A 25,721-nucleotide genomic window follows, 5' to 3' on the forward strand; every position below is an offset into this window, starting at 1 on the left:
TGCAGTAACCCAATCACAAATAATATTTCTAGTATAACTAGTAAACTGAAAACTGACTGGTATGACTGACTGGTTACTGCACATTGCACATGACTGTTCTCTTTGCCCTCCCTTACTATGTACCCAATTTTGAATATGACCAAAGTACGTTTAGATTGTTTGTTCACATTGATTGTTCTATTAATTAGTTGCAGCTTCAAGGTCAATAGCAGATTCATAGGATGCTAAATTCTATTTAAAATTACATAACCTACATTCAAACACTAGATCTTTCTTAGAATTTAAGGTATTTGCATGCCCCACTTCCACCACAAACCCCAAAATATAAGGGTTTATTCATCATTTACAGTGAACAGAGCCATGCATGTCATTACGTTATGACCCTGGGCCAACTATGCAACCAGCAACACTGGTTTACAGTACAGATAAATATTATAGTTATTAATTTCTTCCAAACAGCATACAGGCATACAGCTGTTTCAGTATTATTGGCCATCATCAGCTCATTGTATGGAAGCCATGGCTTCTATGGGGTAGGGCTTGAAGCCTATGAAAAAGTATAACCAGCAGATTTCTGGTTACTTTTAAGTCCACCTCACTGCAGTCTGTCTGGTTATAGTTACTTAAAGGATAAGTTCACCTTTCATAGTTACATAGTCTGGCTGAAAAAAGACAAAAGTCCATCCAGTTCAACCATTAAAAAGAAAAAAAAAGTTATAATCCTATACCCACAATTGATCCAGAGGAAGGCACAAAAAAACCCAGCAGAGCATCATCCAATTTGCTCCTTCAGGGGAAAACATTCCTTCCTGATCCCCCAAGAGGCAATCGGATATTCCCTGGATCAACTTTACCTATAAATGTTAGTATCCAGTTATATTTTGTGTATCTAGGAAAGAATCGAGGTCTTTTTTAAAGCAATCCACTGAGCTGGCCAGAACCAACTCTTGAGGGAGTCTATTCCACATTTTCACAGCTCTCACTGTGAAGAAACCTTTCCGTGTTTGGAGATTAAATTTCTTTTCTTCCAGACATAAAGATTTCTCCCTTGTCCTCTGTGATGACCTCAGGGTGAATAGCTCTACCCTGAGTTCACTATATGAATCACTGATGTATTGATATATGTTGATCATATCCCCTTTTAATCTCCTCTTCTCAAGAGAGAATACATTTGTAAGAAGTTACACGTGTTATTCACCATGAGGTCCTCACAGGGGACAAGGGGACACTCTTTATGTCAGGAGGAAAAGAAATGTAATCTCCAAACACAGAAAGGTTTCTTCACAGTAAGAGCTGTGAAACTGTGGAATAGACTCCCTCAAGATTTGGTTCTGGCCAGTTCAGTAGATTGCTTTAAAAAAGGCCTGGATTCTTTCTTGGATACACAGAATAGAACTGGTTACTATTTATAGGTAAAGTTGGAATTGCCTCTTGGGGGATCAGGAAGGAAATTTCTCCCCTGCAGGAGCAAATTGGATCATGCTTTGCTGGTGTTTTTTTTGCCTTCCACTGGATCAACTGTGGGTATAGGATTATAACTTTTTGTTTTATGAACTGAATGGACTTTTGTCTTTTTTCAGCCAGACTATGTAACTATGTAACATGTTACATCCATATTCAGGCTGTAACATGTAACATCTTACAATCAGCCCCCACCCGCCTGGCCACATCACTCATTCACAGTATTCTGTGAATGAGAGACTACAAGTCCCGGCAGCCTTAGCAGCTGTCAGCTTGTAGTGATCAATTAACTACCACGGCGCTGTGGAGTGCCGTGGTAGTTCATTGATTCTTCCTGTCAGTATATCTGCTTGGCCGTACATGCCGTACAAGCAAGCAGATATTCTGACAGATCTGCAGGAGACCTGCATGGCACCAGTGATCTGATGATCACTGGTGCAATGTGTTACAGGCTCTTGCAGACAAAAATAATAAATTCACATTTTCTTACCTGCAAAAAAAATGTGCATTTATTATTTTTTACTAAAAGGTGAACTTATCTTTTAAAGTGGTTGTAAACCTCTGAAATGAACAAAGCATATCCTTCTATAATGTGTACTTGCCTTGAGCTAAATCACCTACTGTTATTTCTGTGGGCTGTCAATCATCTGCACTTCTGACAGTCTATGCTGACACCTCCTGAGAGATGGCCCCACTGCCTCCAGCACACAGCAGGAGATTGACAGCTGAGGCTGTGCATGTTTCCCTATGAGATTGTGCAGAAGGTGGTATGCCCTCCCTCCATTCAGGTCTCAAAATACACTCAGCTTCCTGCTCTGTGCTGTGCAGTGCAGTGTGACACCATATCTCCGCCCCTTGCCTTCTGAAGTTATGAAATGCTGCATAGACTAGAATGTCGGCATAGACTAGAATGTGTGCTTTTGGAGGCTGTAGAGGAGAGGAGCAGATGAATAGGTAAAACATATGTAGGAGGATTTGTTTCATCTCTGTGTATCACATCAGGCTAGTCACTTCAGTGGATACATTTAAGAGTTTACAATCACTTAAAATAAGTATAGTTCAGCCTATTTAGTTTCACTACAGATCAACCACTGAGATCTCTGACCTGATGGTATAATCCATAAGCAGTATTTTTAGTTAACCACTTGCCCTCCGGCCGCTGTATATAAATGGCCAGACGGTGGCAGTCCAGGGGCGGGTTGCCGTTCATAAACGGCGCCCACCATTTTGGACTGTGCGCGCTCCCTGTGAGCGTGCAGCACTGCGATCCTGTGCCCGCTGTGTCCTCCAGACACAGTGGAACACCGATCATCGTACAGGACCTCTGTGCGAGGTCCCGATCATGTGATCACTGATTGGCCAATCAGTGATCACATGCAGAGTAGTAAGCAAGATGTCACTTCTGACATCATTGCTTACTACGTGTGAAATTTGTGAATGATCACAGAGGTCATATGGTACAAGGCTATTCACAACAGCCTTGTACAATGTGACAAGCTGTGACCAATCACAGCTCACACAGTATTTCTCAACGGCTGCAAGAATGTAGCCAGAGAGAAGGAGAAATGATTGCTTTTACAGCCTTTATGGGAATAAAAGCAATCAGTGTAAAGAAAAAATCTTCATCACCCCCCACAAGTAGTACAGTGTCACTGTGGTGTCACTGTACTGCTAGGGTGACAGTATGTAAAAAAAACAAAAAAAAACAATATAAAAAAATAAAATAAAAATGTAAACTTTTTTTTTTAATTATAATTTTTGGTTCTAAACTAATTTGGGTTATTTGTTTTTTTTACTAAAAAGATAACTGAATAAATTTTGGCCAAGATTTATGATGAAATATTATTTATTTGCAAAATGTTATAACAAAAACACTTTTTAAAAAATTTTGGACATTTTCATTTATAAAAAAATCCCAGTGGTGAATAAATACCACCAAAACAAAGCTTTATCTGTCTCAAAAAAAGCTAAAAAATTAATATGGGTACAGTGTCGCATGACCGCGCAATTGTCATTCAAAGTGTGATAGCGCTGAAAGCTAAAAATTGCCCTGGACAGGAAGGGCAAGAAGTGATTAACTGATGAACAGCATTGTTATGAGCAGAGACTATCCCATACATTACAGGCCATGGATGCTGTTACATGTCTAGTTCAAGGAACTATATTTCAGATAGTGGGATAAATCTCATGAAAAACTCCTCCTTTTCTTTTAACTGCCAAGTCCATTATCTCCATCTAAGTTCCTAAACAAGACCCCCAGTGCAGCCATTACAAAGCCAAAAATGGTGTCATACTTAACCTTCTAGATTCCCTGTGCTGTCCAAGAAACAATCAAAGAACAATTCCAGAAGAGATAGGATGACCAGGGGCGGACTGACCATTTGGAAACTTGGGCACTGCCCGAGGGCCCGGGGTCAGTAGGGGGCCCCATGAGATGCCCCTGGTACCTTTTTCATAGGCTTTTTTGAGTTTGGGCAAGGACACAGGGGTCCCATGATCCCCTATTGCCCGGGGGCCCCATGAGTTGTCAGTCCGCCCCTGAGCATGACATATTTGTAATGGTCATAGTTGGGGGAAAGAGACAGGAAATAAAGCATGGAGAAGATTTCTCACAGCTGAAGCAGAAGCCGGTGTGTCCATGCCATTGGTCAAAACTGACAGATCGGTTTTGGGTGGTCTGGTACTTATATAGTATATTTATTAAAAATAGATTATTGTTCTCAAGGGCATGCAGTGCTGAATGTGGTAAAACCTTACATGTTATTACGCTCCAACATGACATACAGTTTTTAAGCATGTTTACATGGAATAAAAAGTGCAGGGTATTTTTAACTGGTCACTTCAGTCATACACAATGGCACACTCCTATTATGTCCATATTTCTGCAATAAATGTGCTTATCATCCAATGTCACTTTAAAAACTGATATACTTTGAATCCTATAAAAATGCCACATTTAAACCACAAATATGTTATAAAATACATAAATCATTGATGATTGTCTATTCACCCAGCATTGATTAATTAACCTATTAGGTCAAATAGACCTTATTTTCTGAAATTTAACATCCGACATTGAGCACTGCAGCCCCTGCTACTTAGGCAAAAACACGTCAATGTATTTTTGCTGTATGCAACTCTACTAAATATCTACTGCATACATTTGTGGGATGCCATGTTTTAGTATTTATACACTAAGCTAGATCAGATCAGAGGAATATAGGATGTACTCTAGGTAGCTTTTGAAAAGCTGACACTTGGAGGAGAGGAGTTTGGATTGTGAGAATACAAACCAAGGAACTCACAGGTCTTACCATGGTTAATGTCGAAAGTAAAGAATTGATGTATGTTTCCAATTTTTGGACCATACAGGGGGGAAACTCTTTTTGTAAGCACAGCCAGTACAGTTCTGTAGCTGCAACTTTTGTCTGATGAAAAAAATGAATGTATTAATGACATTGCTAGCCTAAATATTTTATCTGATGACTCCTGTGTTGTAGATGAAAAATATGGGCATGGGTCAGTAAAATTTAAACTTTTACAGACTAACCTCTATTTCTTTTATGTAGCAATATGAAGGAATGCCCTCCCCCAGCTTCTTTATAAATAATACTGGTTCCCCAATGAGAACCCATCATGGTGTGCCATCATAAAGTAATTGATGAGTCACAATACTCTACATTTTTTGTAAGTGGCACTGTAGGTGAGACCTAAGACTGTAACTCCTGAATTTAACTATACCAGGCAGCTAGTAGTAGGGTAAAGCCCTCACTGATACTGCATGTGTGTGGGTCACAATCATAAACATTTAATTAGGCTTTAATAGAGCACAATTTTAAACCCCGTTAACAATAAGTGTTTTGCAGGATAATGTGAAAATGACAATAACATACAGTACATTGGATGTTCAGAGAAGGCAATTAACAAAAACTGCTTGAAAAAACTCTCTCACCAATTTAGGCAATTGCAGGTAAAAGGTCAGACAAATCAAGTAACTTAAATGCTCACTTACAATTTTTTTTCTTTCTATTAATTATTTTTTTATACACTGCTCAAAAATTTTAAAGGAACACTTTGAAAACACATCAGATCTCAATGGGGAAAAATATAATTTTGTTTATCTATACTGATATGGACTGGGTAATGTGTTAGAAATGTAAGGATGCCCCATCATTTGATGGAAATGAAAATTATCAACCTACAGAGGACTGAATTCAAAGACACCCTGAAAATCAAAGTGGAAAAATGATGCAGCAGGCTAGTCCATTTTGCTGGAATTTCATCGCAGCAACTCAAAATGGTACTCAGTAGTTTGTATGGCCCCACGTGTTTGTATGCATGCCTAACAACATCAGGGCATGCTCCTAATGAGACGACAGATGGTGTCTTCGGATATTTCCTCCCAGATCTGGACCAGGGTATCACTGAGCTCCTGGACAGTCTGAGGTGCAACCTGGCAGCGTTGGATGGACCAAAACATGATATCCCAGAGGTGTTCTCTTGGATTTAGGTCAGGCGAGCCTGGGGGTCATTCAATGGTATCAATTCCTTCATCCTCCAGGAACTGCCTGCATACTCTCGTGCATTGTCATGCACCAGAAGGAACCCAGGACCCACTGCACCAGCATAGGGTCTGACAATGGGTCCAAGGATTTCATCCCGATACCCAGTGGCAGTCAGAGTGCCATTGTCTAGCCTGTAGAGGTCTGTGCATCCCTCCATGGATATGCCTCCACAGACCATCACTGACCCACAATCAAAATGGTTATGCTGAACAATGTTACAGGCAGCATAACCTTCTCCAGACCCTTTCACATCTGTCACATGTGCTCAGGGTGAAGAATCTGCTCTCATCTGTGAAAAGCACGAGGCACCAGTGGCGGACCTACCAATTCTGGTGTTCAGTGGCAAATGTCAAATTGAGCTCTGTGGTGCCGGGCAGTGAGCACAGGGCCCACTAGAGGATGTCGGGTCCTCAGGCCACCCTCATGAAGTCTTATTCTGATTGTTTGGTCAGATATATTCACACCAGTGGCCTGCTACTGGAGGTCATTTTGTAGGGCTCTGGCATTGCTCATCCTGTTCCTCCTTACACAAAGGAGCAGATACCAGTCCTGCTGTTGAGACTGTTCTGGGTGACACAGCAAACCTTCTGGCAGTGGCATATATTGATATGCCATCCTGGAGGAGTTGGACTGCCTGTGCAACCTCTGTAGGGTCCAGCTCATGCTACCAGTAGTGACACTGACCCTAGCCAAATGCAAAACTAGTGAAAAACAGTCAGAAAAGATGAGTAGGGAAAAAATGTCAGTGGCCTCCACCTGTAAAACCATTCCTGTTTTGGGGGTCATCTCATTGTTCCCCATCTAGTGCACCAGTTGTTAATTTAATTTAAACCAAAGCAGCTGAAACTGATTAACAACATCCTCTGCTACTTAAATGATCAGATCAATATCCCAGGAGTTGACTCTGATGCTATACTCTGATTAAAAAGTGTTCCTTTATTTTTTTGAGCAGTGTACTTACCACGTTCCTTTGATCTTTTTTACTAAAAAATGCAACTACTCTAGCAAAGTCAATTCCCTAGCACAGCCCCCTCCCTCCAAGGATGATATAGATCTCTGTTCATCTGGGAGTGTCTAACTGCTGTCTGTGCTGACCCAGCATCTTCACTCCTCTCATCACCTCCCTACATATCTTTATATGTAGTAGCTGGGGTGGGGGACTTTGAGTATGCTGACAACCCATCAAAGGTGGTGGCATCAGCGCTTTTGGATGTCTACTCAAAGGAGGCAATTCCAGGTAAATAACATGCATAAAATAAGTTAAATACACATATCATCTTATGGGAAGATTTTTGATGAAATTAATGATTTAGTGACAAGGCCTCTTTAAGTAGATTCACGTGAAGTTTAGTTTTCAGTCTACAAAAGTAAATCATGGAAAGCAACCTCAGCAGTAGTTTGGGCATAACATAGCTATGGCTGGCCGTAAATGGGCAGATCATGTATACAATAATGAGATCTTGACATCCTCGAAGAGTGTTCTAAACACCTATGGCATTAGTAATACCTAGATGTTGATGTTAGACGTTAGTTATGCCTTTTGGACCAGCTTCTGTGTAAAATCTCTGGTTGCAGGAATGTTGCTGTTTCGGCAGTGGTGGAAGGAGATAGGCATAGCAAGTAGTGCCTGGGGCAAGATTATTTTGTGAGAAATAATAGTGATCAGGCAAGAATTTCTATTGTATCTGATCACTTGGTCTTCCAAAAACAGTTATCTGCATATCAGGGGTGGTCAAATTAATGTTGGATTCTCACCTGATCATACTCAAAATGGTTGGGTTGGGGGATTATCCTCCACTGGCATATTTAGAAAGGGTAATCATTAGGATTTACAGACTGATTTACTGACATGTGATATGCGGTGAATGTAAACCAAGGATGCCTTTGTTCACTATGCAAATTTTAATTAACTGAAGGTTAGTTTCCTAATTTGTAAAAACAAATCCCTCACTCAAAGTCAATTTGCCTCAAATATTAGCAAAAAGTAATAAGCCTACCCCTCAGGTTACAATATTAAAAAACAAAATCACAAATAATTGATGTAAGAAATAAAAAAAAAAAAAATGGAGTAAAAATAATTAATGAAGCACCGAACAGTAACACATTGGGGCTTATGGTTACAAAATGCAATGAAAAGAAAATTCCTGTCATTTCTGCAGAGCAAAGTTGAAAATAAAACAAGGACTATGGGCAACCTGAAATTTTCCCTTACTTCCCTGTTTGTGCATCAGGCACAAGTACAAGGAATAATACAAAAGTAAGGCATCTTAATGATGTCACATTGTAGTCCATATCTAACAGCTAGTGTATTATGCAGCTACCGAAAATAATCATAACAACTAGGCAAAACTAATGAATTTTAATCTGCCAACTATATTTTTTAAGGCATATATATACTATATAGGTACTATACACAGTAAAACTCATTACATTAAGATGAGACCTCACCTTGTCTTGCTAAGCATGCAGCTTCTGAGTGCGGAATACTGGTGACATCAGTTCCATTAACAGCCATTACTATGTCGCCCACCTGAAGTCCTGCTTCTTCAGCAGCTCCATCTGTTAACAAAACACACGTAATGCAGTTAAAGTGGTGTGAAATCTAAAGCGCCTTGCAATGTTGGACTATAGAAATACCAGTCTGGCCATTAAGAATTGCCTATTTTCTCACTAAAATATTTTTTAAAATTACAAAAACATTTCTTACATTTCTAAAGGAATAGTTGCTTTGATGTTAAAATAAACTAATGCGTTTCCATAAGTGTTGATGGGAAATATGTCAATGTGCAAATCACTGGGGTTGATTTACTAAAGGCAAATAGGTTGTTCACTTTGCAAGGAAAATTGCATTTTGGTCAGTGAATGTGGTGAAATTTCACTTTGCAAAGAATATCCAGTCAGGTGCAAGGAAAAAAATTTTTTTGCTCACATTTGATTGGATGATGGAAATGATCATAGCTTCAACAAAGGTCTGGGGAAAATCCCCTTGCACAGTGCAACTTCCCTTGCAAAGTGAACAGTCTATTTGCCTTAAGTAAATCAACCTCTTTGTGTCTACTTAAAGAGAAAATCAGAATAATATGCTGTTTGTGCCAAAGTATACTTTGACACTACTCTACACTTTCTCCTTCAGTGCAATCACTGGCATCGATGATAAGTCCTCATGCACACTGGATGTTTTGATAACGCTGGTAACGTTAGCTGTGTAAAGTCATGTTAAAAACTTGAGCTTTTCAGCTTTTTTTTTAGCGTTTTTTGCATTGGAGTTCAGAGGTGTTTAGTGGCATTTTGCCCCGTTTGTGTTTTTTAGCATTTCTTTAACCAAAGAAAAAAAATTTGTTTTGGTCAAAAAAAGTCCAAAAATGCCGGTTTGCAGCAGTTTACTGCGTTTTATTGCGTTTTTCAGTGTTAGAGCATTTTTACAGCTAAAAAAAACTCCTCTAGAAACCCACTAGTCCTGGGTTTTTTTTCCAGCCAAAAAACGTCCCTGCCAAAAAACATTGATTACAGTCTATGTGTGCATGGACACATAGGATAACATGCTGAGGGGTTTACTAGCAGTAGAAAAAAAAAGGCAAAAGCAAAAAACAGCCGCTGTAAAAACGTCAAGTGTGCATGAAGACTAAAAATGCCTTCATTGCTGATACCTGCTGGATTTGCTTACAGCTAGACATTGCTTGTAGGCCCCATCTACGTTTCACAGCACATCCTGTATACTACATGTGAAGTTATGTGCTTTGTTTATAGGCAATCGGTGCCCAAATAATAACTGTGCACTATTTGCATCTACATAGGCTGCATAACATAACATGACATAACTATAGAAAATTAAAAAAAAAAAAGAAAACACTACAATAATAATTGGTAAACTCTAGGAAAGAATTCCACCCAAATGAACAAGCCTACGAAGACTATTTACAACCCACAAAGTAGTCTCTAGAGTGGACCAAATCTTTGTTCCTACCCACATTCTGCCTCAGCTGGGCTCCAGTGACATAGCAGCCATCCCATGGTCAGATCACAATGCCATTATATCAATTTTTTGCTGTTTTTTGAAAAATGACATAATGGTAGATAGGACCTGAATGGTAGGTAGTACCTGATAGTACCTTTCTTCTAAGTAGTCCTGAGGTGGCACACAAAATTACAATCTCACTAACGGAATATTTTACCTTAAATTTGACCCCAGACATTGTGCCAGAAACCCTTTGGAATGCACATAAATTAGTGCTCTGAGGCTGTCTAATATACATTTCATTCTAATTTAAAAAACAAGGAACTTTTTAACCTTAAACAACTTGAAAAGTAATTCCCGACAGTTACTGCCCAATATAAATCCAATCCCTCTTTAGGGCTCAGGAAACGACTGTCTGCTGTTCAAAACTCAGCTTAATTTATGCATTACCTCTCAGGCGTAAAAACAAATGTGATGGACTAAGAATAAATTTACATACATTGGAACAAACCTGGTATCCTTCTAACTAATAGATTACACAGACCAGATCAACTCCAGAAACCTATACACTTTAAGACAAATCATTTAGAATTCATCAGTAACACTGTTAGGATAATCTGATGGTACTATAAATGTTTAACCAAAGGATGTCCAAGCCCCAGCTATTTTCAACAAATCAGCTGCTGAAGCATTTTTTTCTGAACTGAAATACACACAACGAAATAACAACTACCCACATATCTTGATTGAAGAAGAGCCACAGGTGGCCGATCCACAGTTGCTCAATAGTATGCAATAGTAAGGTAAGGAAGGATCCGCACGACCATAGATGCTCTTTAGATGCTTACATTTATTTGAAGACCACAGCATGTGCTGTGGTCTTCAAATAAATGTATGCATCTAAAGAGCATCTATGGCAGTGCAGATCCTTCCTTACTTTTCTTTCTGAACTGCCTTTACCTATTTCTGAAGATCTCCTGCAATTTCTGGAGACCTCAATCTCCCTTATGGAAGTCTTGTCAGTGACCAAATCACTTAAAATGAAGAAACTACCAGGCCCAGATGGCAGATATTGCACTTTACTATAAAAAGTTTGCAGATATTTTAGTCCCAGAGCTGATGCTTGTCTACAATGTGGTCCAAGCAGATGGGTCTTTGAGAGAAGCAGCCATATGCTTGATACCCAGGCCCAATACAGACCATACCTATTGTAGGGTAGATACAAGCAAGTATAGATGGTCAATTAAAACTGTCTCACTTACTAAGCTGGACAAAATTGTACTAATTCTAAGTGAGACTAGGTGTACTCTAATGTTATTGTCTTGTACTGCATTGTCTCCATGGATGCTTAAAATGCTTAATAAAATTGTATTGAAAAAAACAATACAAAAACAATAAAACAGGCATATTCAGAAAGTGCAAGGATCAAAGGGCAAAGTCCAGATTATTTTCTGCATGCCATGGCTTACTGAATTTACAGCTTTTCTCCCTACGCTATTTATTTAATAATACTGTATGGGTTTCTGGATTTTAGTGGGGTTTCTGCTCTAAACCTTCAGCGTATTTAAACTGATTAGCAAAAATAGAATATTGCTAATCAGTATTTATACTTAAACAAGCAGAAAAAAAAATTGTTAGCTCCTGTGTTGCAGTAGGAACTTCCTTGGTTCGTCTGCAAGTCATTACTAAGGACAAGATTGAGGTTTGGATACTCTGACCCAAACTCAGCCTTTCCCTGAAAAAAACTGCCTCTAATTGGTCAGTTGATCTGTCCAAATTCCTTGTTGAATCAACCTCTGTTCAACCACCCTGTCAGTATATTCTCGATCAATCTGCACACCAGGCAATATATCCCTGATGAAGTCACGTTACTCATGACGCAACATGTAGGATAGAAGCGTGGTGGCGTCATTTCTGGTTGTGGACAGATGGCCATCTTGCTACACCTAGTCTCTGTACATGGTTGTTATATGCCTGAATGGGTTCTGTGAACCCTTTTTAATTTGTGAGTAGCATTTTGTTTCTTTTACGTCTTAATAATTTACTGCACTATGAGAAGTTCTCTGTTCCATTGAAGTGGTATTGCTAAGGATTATTATATCTAAACCTGAGGAGACCTGTGGAATTCTAAGATCCATCTGGATATTGATCCGACATTCTATAGGTCAGCCATAGAGCGTGAGTGTGTATGCTGGAAAGTGGAGGAGCATGTGTGGTGATTATTTGTACCTGCAAGTCAACGGTGAATTATGCTACAGATTGGAAGATTTTGGCCAAAAAGACTGTGTTACACATTCACTTTAATTTTAATTTTGGGACTTTACTTATTTTTCACACTAGTAGATTTGTGATATTACAACTTTTTATGGTGGGAGCTCATCCAGGTGTTTATATATGCATATTTGTCTTTAATATTAGTATTTATTTATATATCTAGTTTTTATTTACACTGTTTTATTGTCATATTAATTTTGTTGTGTATTTTCTCAGCCGGTGGTTTACTGTTGGTGTTGTTAATACCCTCTCACAATATTGGGATTGGAAAACTGTTACTCATTCACTCACTATAGATTATGCTCAGCCGATTGTGTATTATTTCTTTGGAAAATCTCACTTTGGATCTATTTGCTTATTAATATTTATAATTTTTGAGAACTCAGCTAGGTGTTTACGTTTGCATTCTTCCATTTCCCTTTTACACATATTATATGGGTTTTATTTTCCACTGAGTTTGGTATCCTTTACTATTTGTATGTTTGAGATCTGACAGATTGTTTTTTTTTTTTTTTATATCCCATGTGATTCACATTTATATTGTCACTCATGGATAATAGCTAATAGTTATCCTTTTTGTTTTCTTTGATTTTTAGATAGCAGCGCAGCACTATTTTATTGTATTTAAGTTGTTGATGTGGGAACACATTGAGGTTTTTGCAGCAGCTTCAGTTTTCTTACATACAGTACATTGATCCGTCTGCGGTAGTGCATGAGTATTTCCTTTGATTTCTGGGCAATACACTGCAGCACTGAGCAGTGTATTCTGATAGCGGGGGAGTCTCCCTGCTGTCAGAATACAAAGACACAGTGGAGAGGATTCCTGCATCCACCTTGAAAAACTGACACATGTATATCCAGCTTTACATCCCTGGACAATGTGATTGTAATAGATTTAAGCTGCTGAACAACATGACTGATGATGGATCTACATCACAGGACATTATTTACATTGTTTTAATACATTTTTCTGTTTTTTAACTGCTACCCGACCACCCTATAGCAGATATACTGCTACAGGGTGGCAGGGGTGGGCAAAATTATATACTCTATTTATACGTGATTACGTGTTTCTGGGTAGGGGGCGAGTGCAAGCCCTACCCGCGCCGCCATTCGCAGCTGCAGCTGTCAATCACCGGGTCCCGGCCAGTGATTACCCACTGGCGCCCGGTGATCACTGAGCATCTCCAACGAGGAGGATGACTGTCAGTTCGGGCACACTGCTCTGGCACACTGCACATCACAGCCATCCAGAGCAGTGTGATTACAGTGAAGCCCACACACTGCCCCCTATGTAAAACACTCCCTGCACACAATTAACGCTTTGATCGCCCCTCATGTTAACCCCTTCCTGCCCAGTGCCATTAGCACAGTGTCAGTGCTTTTTTTTTAGCACTGATCAATGTATTGGTGTCACTGGGGATGTCAGTGATACTGTCAGTTCGGGCACACTGCTCTGGCACACTGCACATCACAGCCATCCAGAGCAGTGTGATTACAGTGAAGCCCACACACTGCCCCCTATGTAAAACACTCCCTGCACACAATTAACGCTTTGATCGCCCCTCATGTTAACCCCTTCCTGCCCAGTGCCATTAGCACAGTGTCAGTGCTTTTTTTTTAGCACTGATCAATGTATTGGTGTCACTGGGGATGTCAGTGATACCAAGTCAGTTCTCCCCAGTGTCAGAATGCATGCCGCAGTCCTGCTATAAGTCGCTGGTCGCCACCAATACTAGTAAATAAAAAAAAATTCCAGTATCTATACCACCATTTGTAAATGCTATTACTTTCATGTAAACCAATTAATTTACACGTACTGGGATTTTTTTTTAGCAAAGACATATAGCAAAATACATTTTGGCCTAAATTTATGATGAAATTTGATTTCTTAAAAAATTTTTACTGGACATTTTTAATAGCAAAAAGTTAAAAAATATCGTTTTTTTCTCAAAATTGGCTGTCTTTTTTTTATTACACAAAAAATAAAAAATGCACAGGCGATCAAATACCACCAAAAGAAAGCTCAATTTGTGGGAAAAAAGGATGTAATGTGCTTGAGGCCCTCTCTCTTCTAGTCAATTTTCTAGTCACTCATGCTGCATGCCAGGATAAGGATCTGGGTTAATTGTTAGGGGGGGAACCTCATGTTGTTAATTTCCCCTCTTTTCTGTGTACAGTCACTGGAAAAAAACAGTGTGGGGTTCTTTCATTTACTGGATGGCGTGAGACAGGGAGACATCATCGGGAAGTGAGCCATTGTGGTGGCAGGTCTTAATGGTTGATGGTGGTTTTACACTGGTGAACAATGTGATTGATCATGGTTTTATATCAGGGGACATTATTTACATTTTTTGGAAATGTTAGTAAAGCATTTTTGTGAAGGTGTCTGTGTGTTTGACTTTTTTGTCTAAGTGAGTGATTAGGGGTACTAATGTATTTATTTAGCTGGGAGAGGACAGATATCTGGGCACTCCTTATTATAAGGGGTTCCAGATTTATATAAACCCCCCTACAAACCCACATATTCTTTTTGGGGGATGGAATGTAGAAAACTATCCCTTGTCCTACAACACTAGGAAAAGGTGCCTTGCAAGGAGAAAGAAGCTTTGCAACATCCCTCTTACAAGGTACCCCTCCAATGTTGAAAGGCATGTGGCCTGGTATGGTAGGAAGAGGGCCACACACTCTTTGGCCTTTCTTTCCTGTTACATGCACCTTTAAAGTATCGCTCAAGCATATTATTTAAAGGGATTGTATATTTTTAATGTTATTCTTAAAAGAGGAGTGTGATGGACAGCAGAAATATTCTTTCATTTTTGTGTTGTTTTGTCAACACATGTGGCCAACAGTCAGCTTGTCTGTTTTGTTTATAATTTGAAGTCCTGTGCCCTGCAGGGGGTGGGAGGTGAGAATTATACCAGTAGGGAGCGCAGACAGCATGGTTCCTGTGGCTGTGCAAAGCTAGACGTGTCGGCACCGGGAGCTTGGGGCTTGGTCAATTGAAAGGGCCATATACCGTGTCCCTATGGGGCGAGTAGGACTCTTAGTATGGGAGAGCTTGAGTGAGGATGGACAGACCTGCATCTGCCTGAGCCCTAACTAGAAGATGCATTGAACTGTGCTTTGCTTTGTGCACTGCTGGGACTTGTGGTCCTATATTGCCTGTGTAGTCTTGAAGCTACAGCCAAGACACACAGCCCTCTGAAGACCCGTGAGGAGTTGGTGCCTATCTGCCTAGACCTCTTCTGCTGAGGCCACTGCTGGCTAGTGAGTCCCTGGATCGCTACCCTGTGAACTGCCCTGAGTGCCTGGACCTCCTGCCTGCCAGAGTTACCTTCTGCTGTGTGCCCTGATTACCCTGCCTGCCAGAGCTGCCTTCTGCTGTGTGCCCTAATCGTTCCCTGCTCGTGTGACAGAGTGCTGTGAGAGGTCTGAGTTGCGGCCAGACCCTACAACCAAGACCCTGCCTGCTGCTGAGTGACCCTGCTAGCCTGCCTGCTGCTGAGTGCCCCTGCAAGCCTGCCCTCTGCTGAACTGTTCTTCTGCTGTGTGCCCGGATTACCCATTGCCCGCCTGAATTGCCCTTCTGCTGTGTGCCTGGACTTACCCGTTGCCCACCTGAACTGCCCCTCTGCTGTACCCGCATTATCTTTGCCTGCCAGTCTGCCCCTCTGCTGTGCCCAGATTACCCCTTGCCTGCCTGAACTGCTCTCTGCTGTGCCCGGACTCTCTTTGCCTCAACTGCCCCTCTGCTGTGTGCCCAAACTACCCCTTGCCTGCCTGAACTGCCCTCTGCTGTGCTTGGACTCTCTTTGCTTCAACTGCCCCTCTGCTGTGTGCACGGACTACTCCTTGCCTGCCTGAACTGCCCTCTGCTGTGCCCGGACTCTCTTTGCCTCAACTGCCCCTCTGCTGTGCTCTCGGACTACCCCTTGCCAACCTGAACTGCCCCTCTGCTGTGCCCGGACTCTCTTTGCCTCACCTGCCTCTCTGCTGTGTGCCTGGACTACCCCTTGCCTGCCTCAACTGCCCTCTGCTGTGCCCGGACTCTCCTTGCCTCACCTGCCCCTCTGCTGTGTTCCCGGACTACCCCTTGCCTGCCTTAACTGCTGTGCCCGGACTCTCTTTGCCTTAACTGCTCCTCTGCTGTGCTCCCGGGCAACCCCTTGCCTACCTGAACTGCCCCTCGGCTGTGCCCGGATTATCTTTGCCTGAACTGCCCCTCTGTTGTGTGCCCGGATTACCCATTACCTGCCTGAATTGTCCCTCTGTTGTGTGCCCAGACTTAACCCTTGTTGCCCCGATCAATTGTCCCAAATCCCTCAATAAAAACCTTGTGTGCCCACTGCTCTCCGCGTGTGTTCTGTCCTGCCTACACCTCCGTCACAAGGAGTATAGCCAAAGCTATTTTTGGCTGTGCTTCTCCTCTGGATTACAAGATTGCAGTACGTTCTGCACTCCTGTGACCCATTTTCAGCCCGTCCGCCCAAAAGCCGACAGCCAGCTAAAGCCTGCTGTCGGCTGACATCACTCAGCTAGTTCAGGCTCAGAAAAGATCCAAACTGTAAAGGCATCTGCCCAAATGTCTGGACTGGCAGCTGGCTCAGACTCTCATTGAGCAGCTGAGAGCCTGAGCCCCCTCCACAGCCCAGCACTCCAGTAAATGCTGGAGGGACAGAGCAGAGAGCTGGTGACTGACATTGGATGCTTGCATTAACATGCTGCTCAGTTTACACAGGGTGAGTACAGACTCATTTTAGATTACAGACAGGTTTATCTTTATAATTTGATTATTGGGGCTTTGTGTCTTCTTTGAATGCTTTATTTTTTCATTTTATAGATTATAATAAGTAATAGAATTACTCTTCTCACATATATTCATCATGGCAATACAAAGTCATGAAAACTATAGAAACCTAAGCTAAATTAGCCTTTTTTTACACATTTGTGCATAGTATCCTAGGATGCCATAACTAATTTACAACATTTTAGTGATTATCATTAAGATAGCTTAGGTGGATTTGTGGCCAACTATTGATCTGATAAGTCTATTTATGAGTAATAACCATGCAGCTCTTGTCAAGCCTGTATAACTTCCAGGTTTCAGAAAATATATTTGCATTCTTTTATTTATTGAACAAGGTTTCCAGCCAATAAAACATTTCATTATTTTTTTCAAAAGGCGATCATACTTTGAAAGCAAGAGCATTTTCAATTCTCAAAAAATTCTGACCCTTCAAATATATAAATTTTATCAAAGGACTCAGCAGATTTATATCTTTTCTTGAAGAATATGATTGAAACACGTTTAGATAAAATATAAAAGAATTAATAGTTAAATGCTAAGATATTTTTATAACATCATGAATAGATCTGTTTATTCACAATTCACTGTTCCAGGCTTTCATTAAATAATTCACTTACTTGTATCGACTTCAGTAACCAGAATTGGTTTTGAAAACTGGATCCGGAATCCCCATGGGTAGTCTCCTGTGCCTTTTGTAATTCTGACTGTACGTTCTCGAACTGTTCAAAAGGGAATGTTTATTCAGAATTTATTACCTCTGCTACTACATCTGAGAATAAAAAGCTATCTAAATTGTAAGAGTGTGGGTTAATACCATAAATCTGAGTAGGCTTGATTTAGAATAATTGAATAAAACATACAATATGTAGGTTTATTCAATAAGGTAACGCAAACAAAAAGACAATAAGCAATATGTGTTTACATACTGTAACAGCAAACGTGCACATTACATCCAATCAGATATGATCGTTTTACAGGTTTGACATCTTTTATTAACTGTGTTGTTAACATCATATTTGCTATTTCAACTGCCTTATTAAATAAGCCTGAGAGAATGGAAAATGGCAAAGTAAAAGTGGAGTTTGGCCATGCTCCCTCCTCCCTCTGGCATATGTTACAATTGGAAATTTGCTGAGCAGGAATGTAGCTTATTGCTGCAGGATTCTGTGTTATGCCCAGAGACTACAATAGCCACGGCCTGCATCTTCTTCATACTGTTAGAACTGATATCTGCTGCTGGTCACATACATTGCAATAATTACAGCGGGTAAAATAAGTATTGAACACGTCATCATTTTTCTCAGTAAATATATTTCTAAAGGTGCTATTGACATGAAATTTTCACCACATGTTGATAGCAACCCATGCAATCCATATATACAAAACCCCAAAACAAATACATTCAGAAATTACCGTATTTTTCGCTCTATATGACATACTTTCTTCCCCCCAAAAAATGGGGGACAATGTCTGTGCATCTTATGGAGCGAATATGGAGTGTTGTGTTAGAATACTGGGCCGGCCGCTCGGCTCTACTGTGCAGAAGAACCTGCTCCTTGGTCCTACCTGTTCCTTGGTCCAGCGGTGTCCTGCTTTCACACGCTGTCTTCTCTCCCCGGAACCGGCATCTTCAGTGTGGGCACCCGGCTGTGACAGCTTGTGGCTTCACAGCTGGGTACCCACTGTGCATGCACAAGAAGCACTGTGCTTTGTGAGTGGCTACCTGTAGTCTTCTGGGACCTGTCCCACTACGGGGGGAGGACAACTCTGCGGAAGTGGGAGCGGTGACCTGTCAAATTCTGGTACCCGCCCCCCCCGCTCCCCAAAGGTCTGCAGTCTCTGGTCATCTCCTTTACTATATCTGCAGTCTCTGGTCATCTCCTGTACTATGTCTGTTGTCTCTCGTCAGCTCCTGTACTATGACCGCAGTCTCTGGTCATCTGTACTATGTCCGCAGCCTCTGGTCATCCCCTGTACTATGTCCGCAGTCTCTGGTCATCACCTGTAGTATGTCTGCAGTCTCTGGTGATCTCCTGTACTATATCCGCAGTCTCTGGTCATCTCCTGTACTATGTCTGTAGTCTCTGGTGATCTCCTGTACTGTGTCCACAGTCTCTGGTCATCACCTGTAGTATGTCTGTAGTCTCTGGTCATCTCTTGTAGTATGTCTGCAGTTTCTGGTCATCTCCTGTACTATGTCCGCAGTCTCTGGTCATCTCCTGTACTGTGTCCGCAGTCTCTGGTCATCTCCTGTACTATGTCCACAGTCTCTGGTCATCTCCTGTACTATGTCCGCAGTCTCTGGTCATCTCCTGTACTATGTCCGCAGTCTCTGGTCATCTCCTGTACTATATCCGCAGTCTCTGGTCATCTCCTGTACTATGTCTGCAGTCCATTGGTTCAGAATATTTTTTTTCTTGTTTTCCTCCTATAAAATTTCCTTACATTCAAGTCTATAGTAACGCACCAGAAACATGCTGGCATGTGTTTGCAGCACATTAGCCCTTGTTCACAACAGCCAAAAAACCTCTAGGTATCTGGGGTGCTTTACCACATATCAAATGCACATAGAGCATTTGGGGAGCGTTAAACTTCTAGCAAACTCAAAGAATGACTTACATTACCACTATAGGCATGTTTGTTAAAGTCCGTATTTGCAGCAAGTGTGAACAAGGCCTTAGTGTTGTGGTTGTGTTATGTACACTGAAGTGGAGAGTTCCCGCAGTACTTGTTAGTTGGGTCTCTTTAAGAGTATCAGACAGAACTGTCATATTAACCCACTTACTTGCTACAGATCGGGGCCTTTTGCTGAGACATCTTGGGCTATTATCTGGACTGCAATCGTCACCTCTAAATATCCATGATGCTGAATGAAAGCTTTCTGTATATAATCCTTTGTCCTTGCTGTCAGTTCGTGACGCTAGATCCACTGAACGTGTATCTTCTGAGTTTCCTAGAAAACATGTTGACAAAACAGTAGACATTTCAGTATCCATAAATAATAGAGGTGATATTAATTATTACAATTTTACTTGGGATGGGGGTGTATATCCCACAGTCAGCTGTAAAAGAGACAGTAAGGCAGCACTATATATACAAAATAATTGTTTAACAGAGCACATAAATCAGCTTCATGAAGCACCTCAAAATCTAGTTAACAACACAATGCTTATAAACAGATGGTTACATAAGCTGCAAAGATGTGTGAAGCAGCCAAGACATTTGTTATAATAAGTGTCACATCTATGCGTGCGAAGCAGTAATTTTCAGCAATTAGTTACAGCAAAATAGAAGTAGGCCTCTGCTATTTATATGTAACCAATGTGTGGTAAAATTAAATTGGATGAAAGCTGTGGTTCTTAGCCAAGTCAGAGCAGTGGGGTTCACATACAAATCTGGAAAGGAAAAGCCTAGCTTATTTATTAAATGTATCATCATATTCTCCCATCCTATGGAACTCCCTACCCCAATCTGTCCGACTATCTCCTAATCTATCCACTGTTAGATGCTCCCTGCAAACTTTTCTCTTTAAAGAAGCCTATCCTGCTTCTACCTAGTAAACCACCATTTATTTCCTCCATCAGCTCATCCCCCCACAGCTATTACCTTTTGTATGACTTAACCCTTCCTCCTAGATTGTAAGCTCTAACGAGCAGGGTCCTCTGTTTCCTCTTGTACCAAATTGTATTGTAACTGTAATGTCTACCTTCATTTTGTAAAGCGCTGTGAAAACTGTTGGTGCTATATAAATCCTGTATAATAAATAATAATATGCATGTATGTCAAAATCAAGGGTCTGGACTGCATCCTTAAGTCCTGCTGAGTGCTCCCGGACACCTGAGGCTGAAAATGTGACTAAGCAGTCAATGATCATTGTAAAGCTGAATGTTGCTCAGTTCATTTCCTGGCGAAAAAAAATCCTCCCTATCTAATCTCTGTTTGTTAAAAAATAAAGCTTTTGAACTGCAGAATCATTCACCTGCAACCACTAGCATGTGATCCTCCACGGCACCCCATCCAGTGGTGGAGACCAAAGTTTGTTGGGTGCTCCCCTCTGCTCAAAACTGGTCTTGTTGCCACCCACTTGTGCTCCTAGTGGGAGCCCCTGGCGTGGACACTTTCATCAGCCAATGGACAGTGTTCAAGTCATCAGGAAACAATATGGGCTCTGCAAGAAGGACCCTCCCATACTGCAAATCAAAAAAAGGAAGGATCACACCCAGCCTATCCTGTGATCATAGCTTAATTTTTTTTTTAATAAAAAATTGTGCTTTGTTGAAAATGAGTGGAGTAGGAGAGAATTATTTTTTTAACTACCCAGAGTGGAGCTATAAAGAACATAGCAGTGTCACCTTCCTGTCTATAGCCTGCTAACTGAACAGACTGAACAGTGGAAGATCATTAGCATGCTGATGAGGTAATTAATTCAACTAAAACTTCTGAATATTTACATTTAATAAGACACATGTGATATAAGACTATAGCATTGTAAAGCAAATGAAGACAATGCAGAAATAATTTTCACTGTCTACATTCTTGCTGCTATTACTCAACAACTAGTAATTATTCTAAAGCCATATAAAAGCTTCCTGGAGTCTGAGCTCTTGTGCTCTGTATGTGGATCCTGCTGACAAAAATTCAACATGGCTGTGCCAGGACTGATTTTTTTTTAAAACATTGTAACATTAATCTGAATACAGATATAACGAAGGAGTGTCTTCTAACTGAACTTCTGTACATTCAATGAGTTTTTGTTCTTCGTGACTGGGTCCTTTATTAGTTTTATTAATTGCTTTGGATTGCTGTGTGCTTTTACTGTTAGCACTGTTGTAATAAATAAACACTAACAGGCAGGCAATACATAGGCATTGAAAATCCTTCTTCATTGGTGGAACGGCAGCACATGGAACTTCTCATAGCCATTCCCTCCTGAAACATCTTTCTAGGCCCTTGACTGAACCATTTATGTAGACTTGATTTATTCTGCTATGTTCCAACCATACAGTGTCATCATATAACTGGTGTGGCAGTGATCAGGGACACTGACTGGTGACAGCACAAAAAAAAATGTATAATTCTTTTCAATTTTTTTATTTTTTGTATTTTTTTTTCCTTTTTTTTTACAATTTTTTTTTCATAACACACTGTGACAAAAGCAGTATACTATTACCATAGTAACATTTTATTACTCTGGGGAAGTAATCAGTAATTTTTCTTTTTCAATTGCTTATAGCAAAACATGTTTTGCTATAAGCAGTTATTTACTTGAATTAAATTGATTCATTCAGGTTTTTTTTGTTGTGATTAGCTGTGATTGGTGACAGCTAATCAGCTAATCACACGACACAGATGGGCTGCGATTGGCCCGGACTGTACATGTGATCACTGTGACCAATCACAGCTAGTGACACAATTGTATATAATGAATGGCATGAAAGGAAGCCATACATTGTTTATGATTGTCATGTGACCTGCTGTGATTGGTTACAGTGGTTACATGGTACTGGCAATAGGCTGGTACAAAGATCTGTCATCGGCTGTGTCTGAGGTAAACAGCCAGTGACAGATCTCGCCACAGAGCAGCCCTGTGGGCACGTAATCCCGAAGGACGTCATATGATGCCCACCTGGATCGATGAGAGTCCCGCACAGCCATCATTTTGCTATTGCGGGTGGTAACAGGTTAAACTGTATCATTTGAAATTTCTGTTAAAGTATACTGTTTTAAGAATTCTGTACTCAATTTGTTATTGGACAGTGCCTTCATAAAAACCTATTTGAAAGAATAAATAAACACAAAGAATATTGTATGTTGCTTGCTATTAAAGTGCAACTTCCTTTGCAAAGTTAACAGTCTATTTGCCTTTAGTAAATCAACCCCATACTGGCCAACAGGTGGAAGAGAATCCAGCAGGTGACCAAATAACTGACACACTCAGCAGTATGTTGGACGTTGAATATACTTACTCTGCTTTAAAAATGTGGAAATAGTGTTGATTTCAGCAATTTAAAGTGACCACTTTCTCTCTATGACCTTCACCTCACTACTGTCTCCTGCAGTGGAATGGAGTTCAGCAAAAAGAACCAGTGAGTTCTTCAGGGAATCCAGTAGACTGAGATTCCCAGAAGGGCTTGTTTCCAAGCAGAAGGAAGAGGACCTGTAACTGTATAATTTCAACAAGCCTTAGATAAGCTTTGAAACAAGCCATCTCTGACCTCTAGAGCTGCAGGCACTGTGAAGGAATTCATCCACAAAGTTTACAGCTGAAGCTCTGAAGTTGTTGCTTCTCTCAGCAGCTCAGTTACATCTGTTCCTTCCTCCCAGCAGTGATAGTCTTTCAGCCTTCTAATATCCAATGTATTCACAGAGCAAAGGCTCTGAGTGGTAGAAGCAATGAGAGACTTGACTTTGCTGCTTGAAAATGAATATTGGAATATCCATAGTGCTGCCACTGGTTTGCTGTTATATAATATATTTACCTCTACCTGTCAGTCAAGTTTCGCCTTGCCCACTGTTACTTTGAGCCTCTCTATTGGTCTTTAAAGCGATAAGCTGTTGTGCCTGGGAAGGGGTTTGGGTTAGGACCAGCTTTTAGAGGAAAGGTTGAGATTTGCATTTGAGTTTTCCGTGAAGGCAACCTCTAGTTATGTTTAGCTGAATCAGAACAAAATTTTTTCGGCAGAAGAGACATGCAATGTTTCTTTTGCAAAAAAATCATTTCCTGGCTCTGTATGCCATGCAATGTGCAGCCACCCTCTATTCTTGGCATCCTGAAAATAGAGCCGGTTGCAAGACCATTCAACTCCTCCGCGCATGTGTGCATATGCTACGCATACTTGCAGATTATGGCAAAAGCTTATCCTCACCAATATATTTACTCTGCTTTAATTATTTTCTCAGGCTTACTACTCAGTTTAACAATAGGCTTACTTTAAAGTAGATTTAAAGTCATCTTATGAAAAAGGCAGTAGAAGCTCATTCTAAAACATTCTAAGCTGGACCTGTAAGAACAATCTTAAATTTGGAAGCTTAAATGAAATTTTCCTTCTTGATTAGGTATGTTTTACTGACACGTGCCTGTTTGACGTAATTTAACTTAAGTTGCAGTTGCATACTCAAGCCAATGATGTGTAGATGACATCTACATAGTAGGATTAAACAACTAATGTCACGTTACTGGAAGATTAGAAAGCATTATCACTCTGCAAATGAGAAGCAAAAAAAGCAATGTAAAAACTCTTATCTTTAGAAATGCAGAAAATATTTTGCATTGGTCAACAAATATACATATAGCATTGTTCTAATAGCATATACTGTAGGTGTTTGCATAATTTCTATAAATATGCCATAAAAGCTTCAAAACTATCAAAATTTTTTTGGGAACACAGCCAACCTGCTGAATGTCTCAAACATTCATGCTGGCTTCCATCTCCTGTAGCTAGTGGCCCTTCTAACTATGCCCATATTATTTTAAATGGAGACCTGCGTTTTCACTGTTTTAGCCACCACTATCTGTCTGAGACTACTGTGGCCCCTCCATCATACACTATTGCATGGGATGGAGGTACACAAATGCATTTGAAAAGAGACTGCAATCCCCCGATGCATGCCTAAGAAGCTTGTTTGATATGGCTGCACTGGATTTCTTTCAAGCTAAAAGGGAATTCTAAACTTAAAATTTTTTTGGTAACTTTTACTGGAGAGTTTACAAGTTCATAAACTGGATTTTTATATAATGTTTTTCATTATGATAAAAGATCTTTATTTTACAAATAAACATTTGATATGAGGCGCTTCTATGACAGTTTGTTTGTACAGCATTCTGGGCTTTCCAATAGGTCATTTGTTGGCAAAATAAATAAATAAATAAAGAGAGTCAAGTATTTTGGAATATTACCATTCTATTGCAAAGTTAGATTTCTGAAGTGCTCTTGTTCCAGACACAGGATTTATTTCACAGCATAAGAAAAATGATCTGCTGATGCAATGCATTCTGGGGAAAGAACACCTAGAGGGAGATTTAATAAACCTGGTGCACTAGAATCTAGTGCAGCTGTGCATGGTAGCCCATGAACCTCTAACTTCAGCCTGATCAATTAAGCTTTGACAAGAAAACACGGATACTGATTGGTTTCTATGCAGGGCTGCATTAGGTTTTTCACTCTCCAGTTTTAGTAAATAATCCCCCTTGTCTTGTGTTGATTTGTAGTGAGAGTGAAAGTTTCTGCTGAAACACTCGACTGATGTAAGCTCACAACAATTTATTGGCAGACCACACGGCCTGGTCTTAAGAATTTCTATAGTTTGTCTTGTCTGACTGCCTTTATTATATATGACTTTTTTGGGTTTATGTCTGTTTTAACACCCTAAACACTAAAACACACTTTATCCAAGGGCCAAGGAGCTGCTGGTTATGTTGGATCCTCTGTTCTTACCCTGAGTCTGGCAAATGCCCCAGCATCACTGACACCTTGAGTATAATGTTAGTAGAGGTAAATTAATGGTGTTTGGTTAATACCTTAGGGTCACCCTCAAGGCTTTGTAGCAAGTAACAGAGTATATTGTCAAGGAATTATCAGGTAGACAAGGTATAACAGTGGAAAATTTACAGAAAACTCAAACCAGACCAGCGTAAACTGTAGCTCTTCTCATTTTG

General features: G+C 40.5%; 1 protein-coding gene across 1 annotated transcript in view; it reads right to left on the minus strand.

The window, feature by feature from the left end:
* LOC149447420 (uncharacterized) overlaps nt 1-25,721 on the minus strand; it is a 62,530-nt gene that overhangs the window by 19,402 nt on the left and 17,407 nt on the right. Inside the window, exons 3-5 of the mRNA XM_089652599.1 lie at nt 19,851-20,018; nt 17,683-17,784; nt 8,475-8,585 (exon numbers count right to left, since the gene is read on the minus strand). Coding sequence (XP_089508725.1) covers nt 8,475-8,585; nt 17,683-17,784; nt 19,851-20,018 — 381 coding nt within the window. The remainder of the gene's footprint in view (nt 1-8,474; nt 8,586-17,682; nt 17,785-19,850; nt 20,019-25,721) is intronic.

The sequence above is a fragment of the Staurois parvus genome, unplaced genomic scaffold (genome assembly GCF_062004578.1).
Source record: "Staurois parvus isolate SC_StPar_1 unplaced genomic scaffold, SC_StPar_1.0 ptg000687l, whole genome shotgun sequence".
Taxonomy (NCBI): Eukaryota; Metazoa; Chordata; class Amphibia; order Anura; family Ranidae; genus Staurois; species Staurois parvus.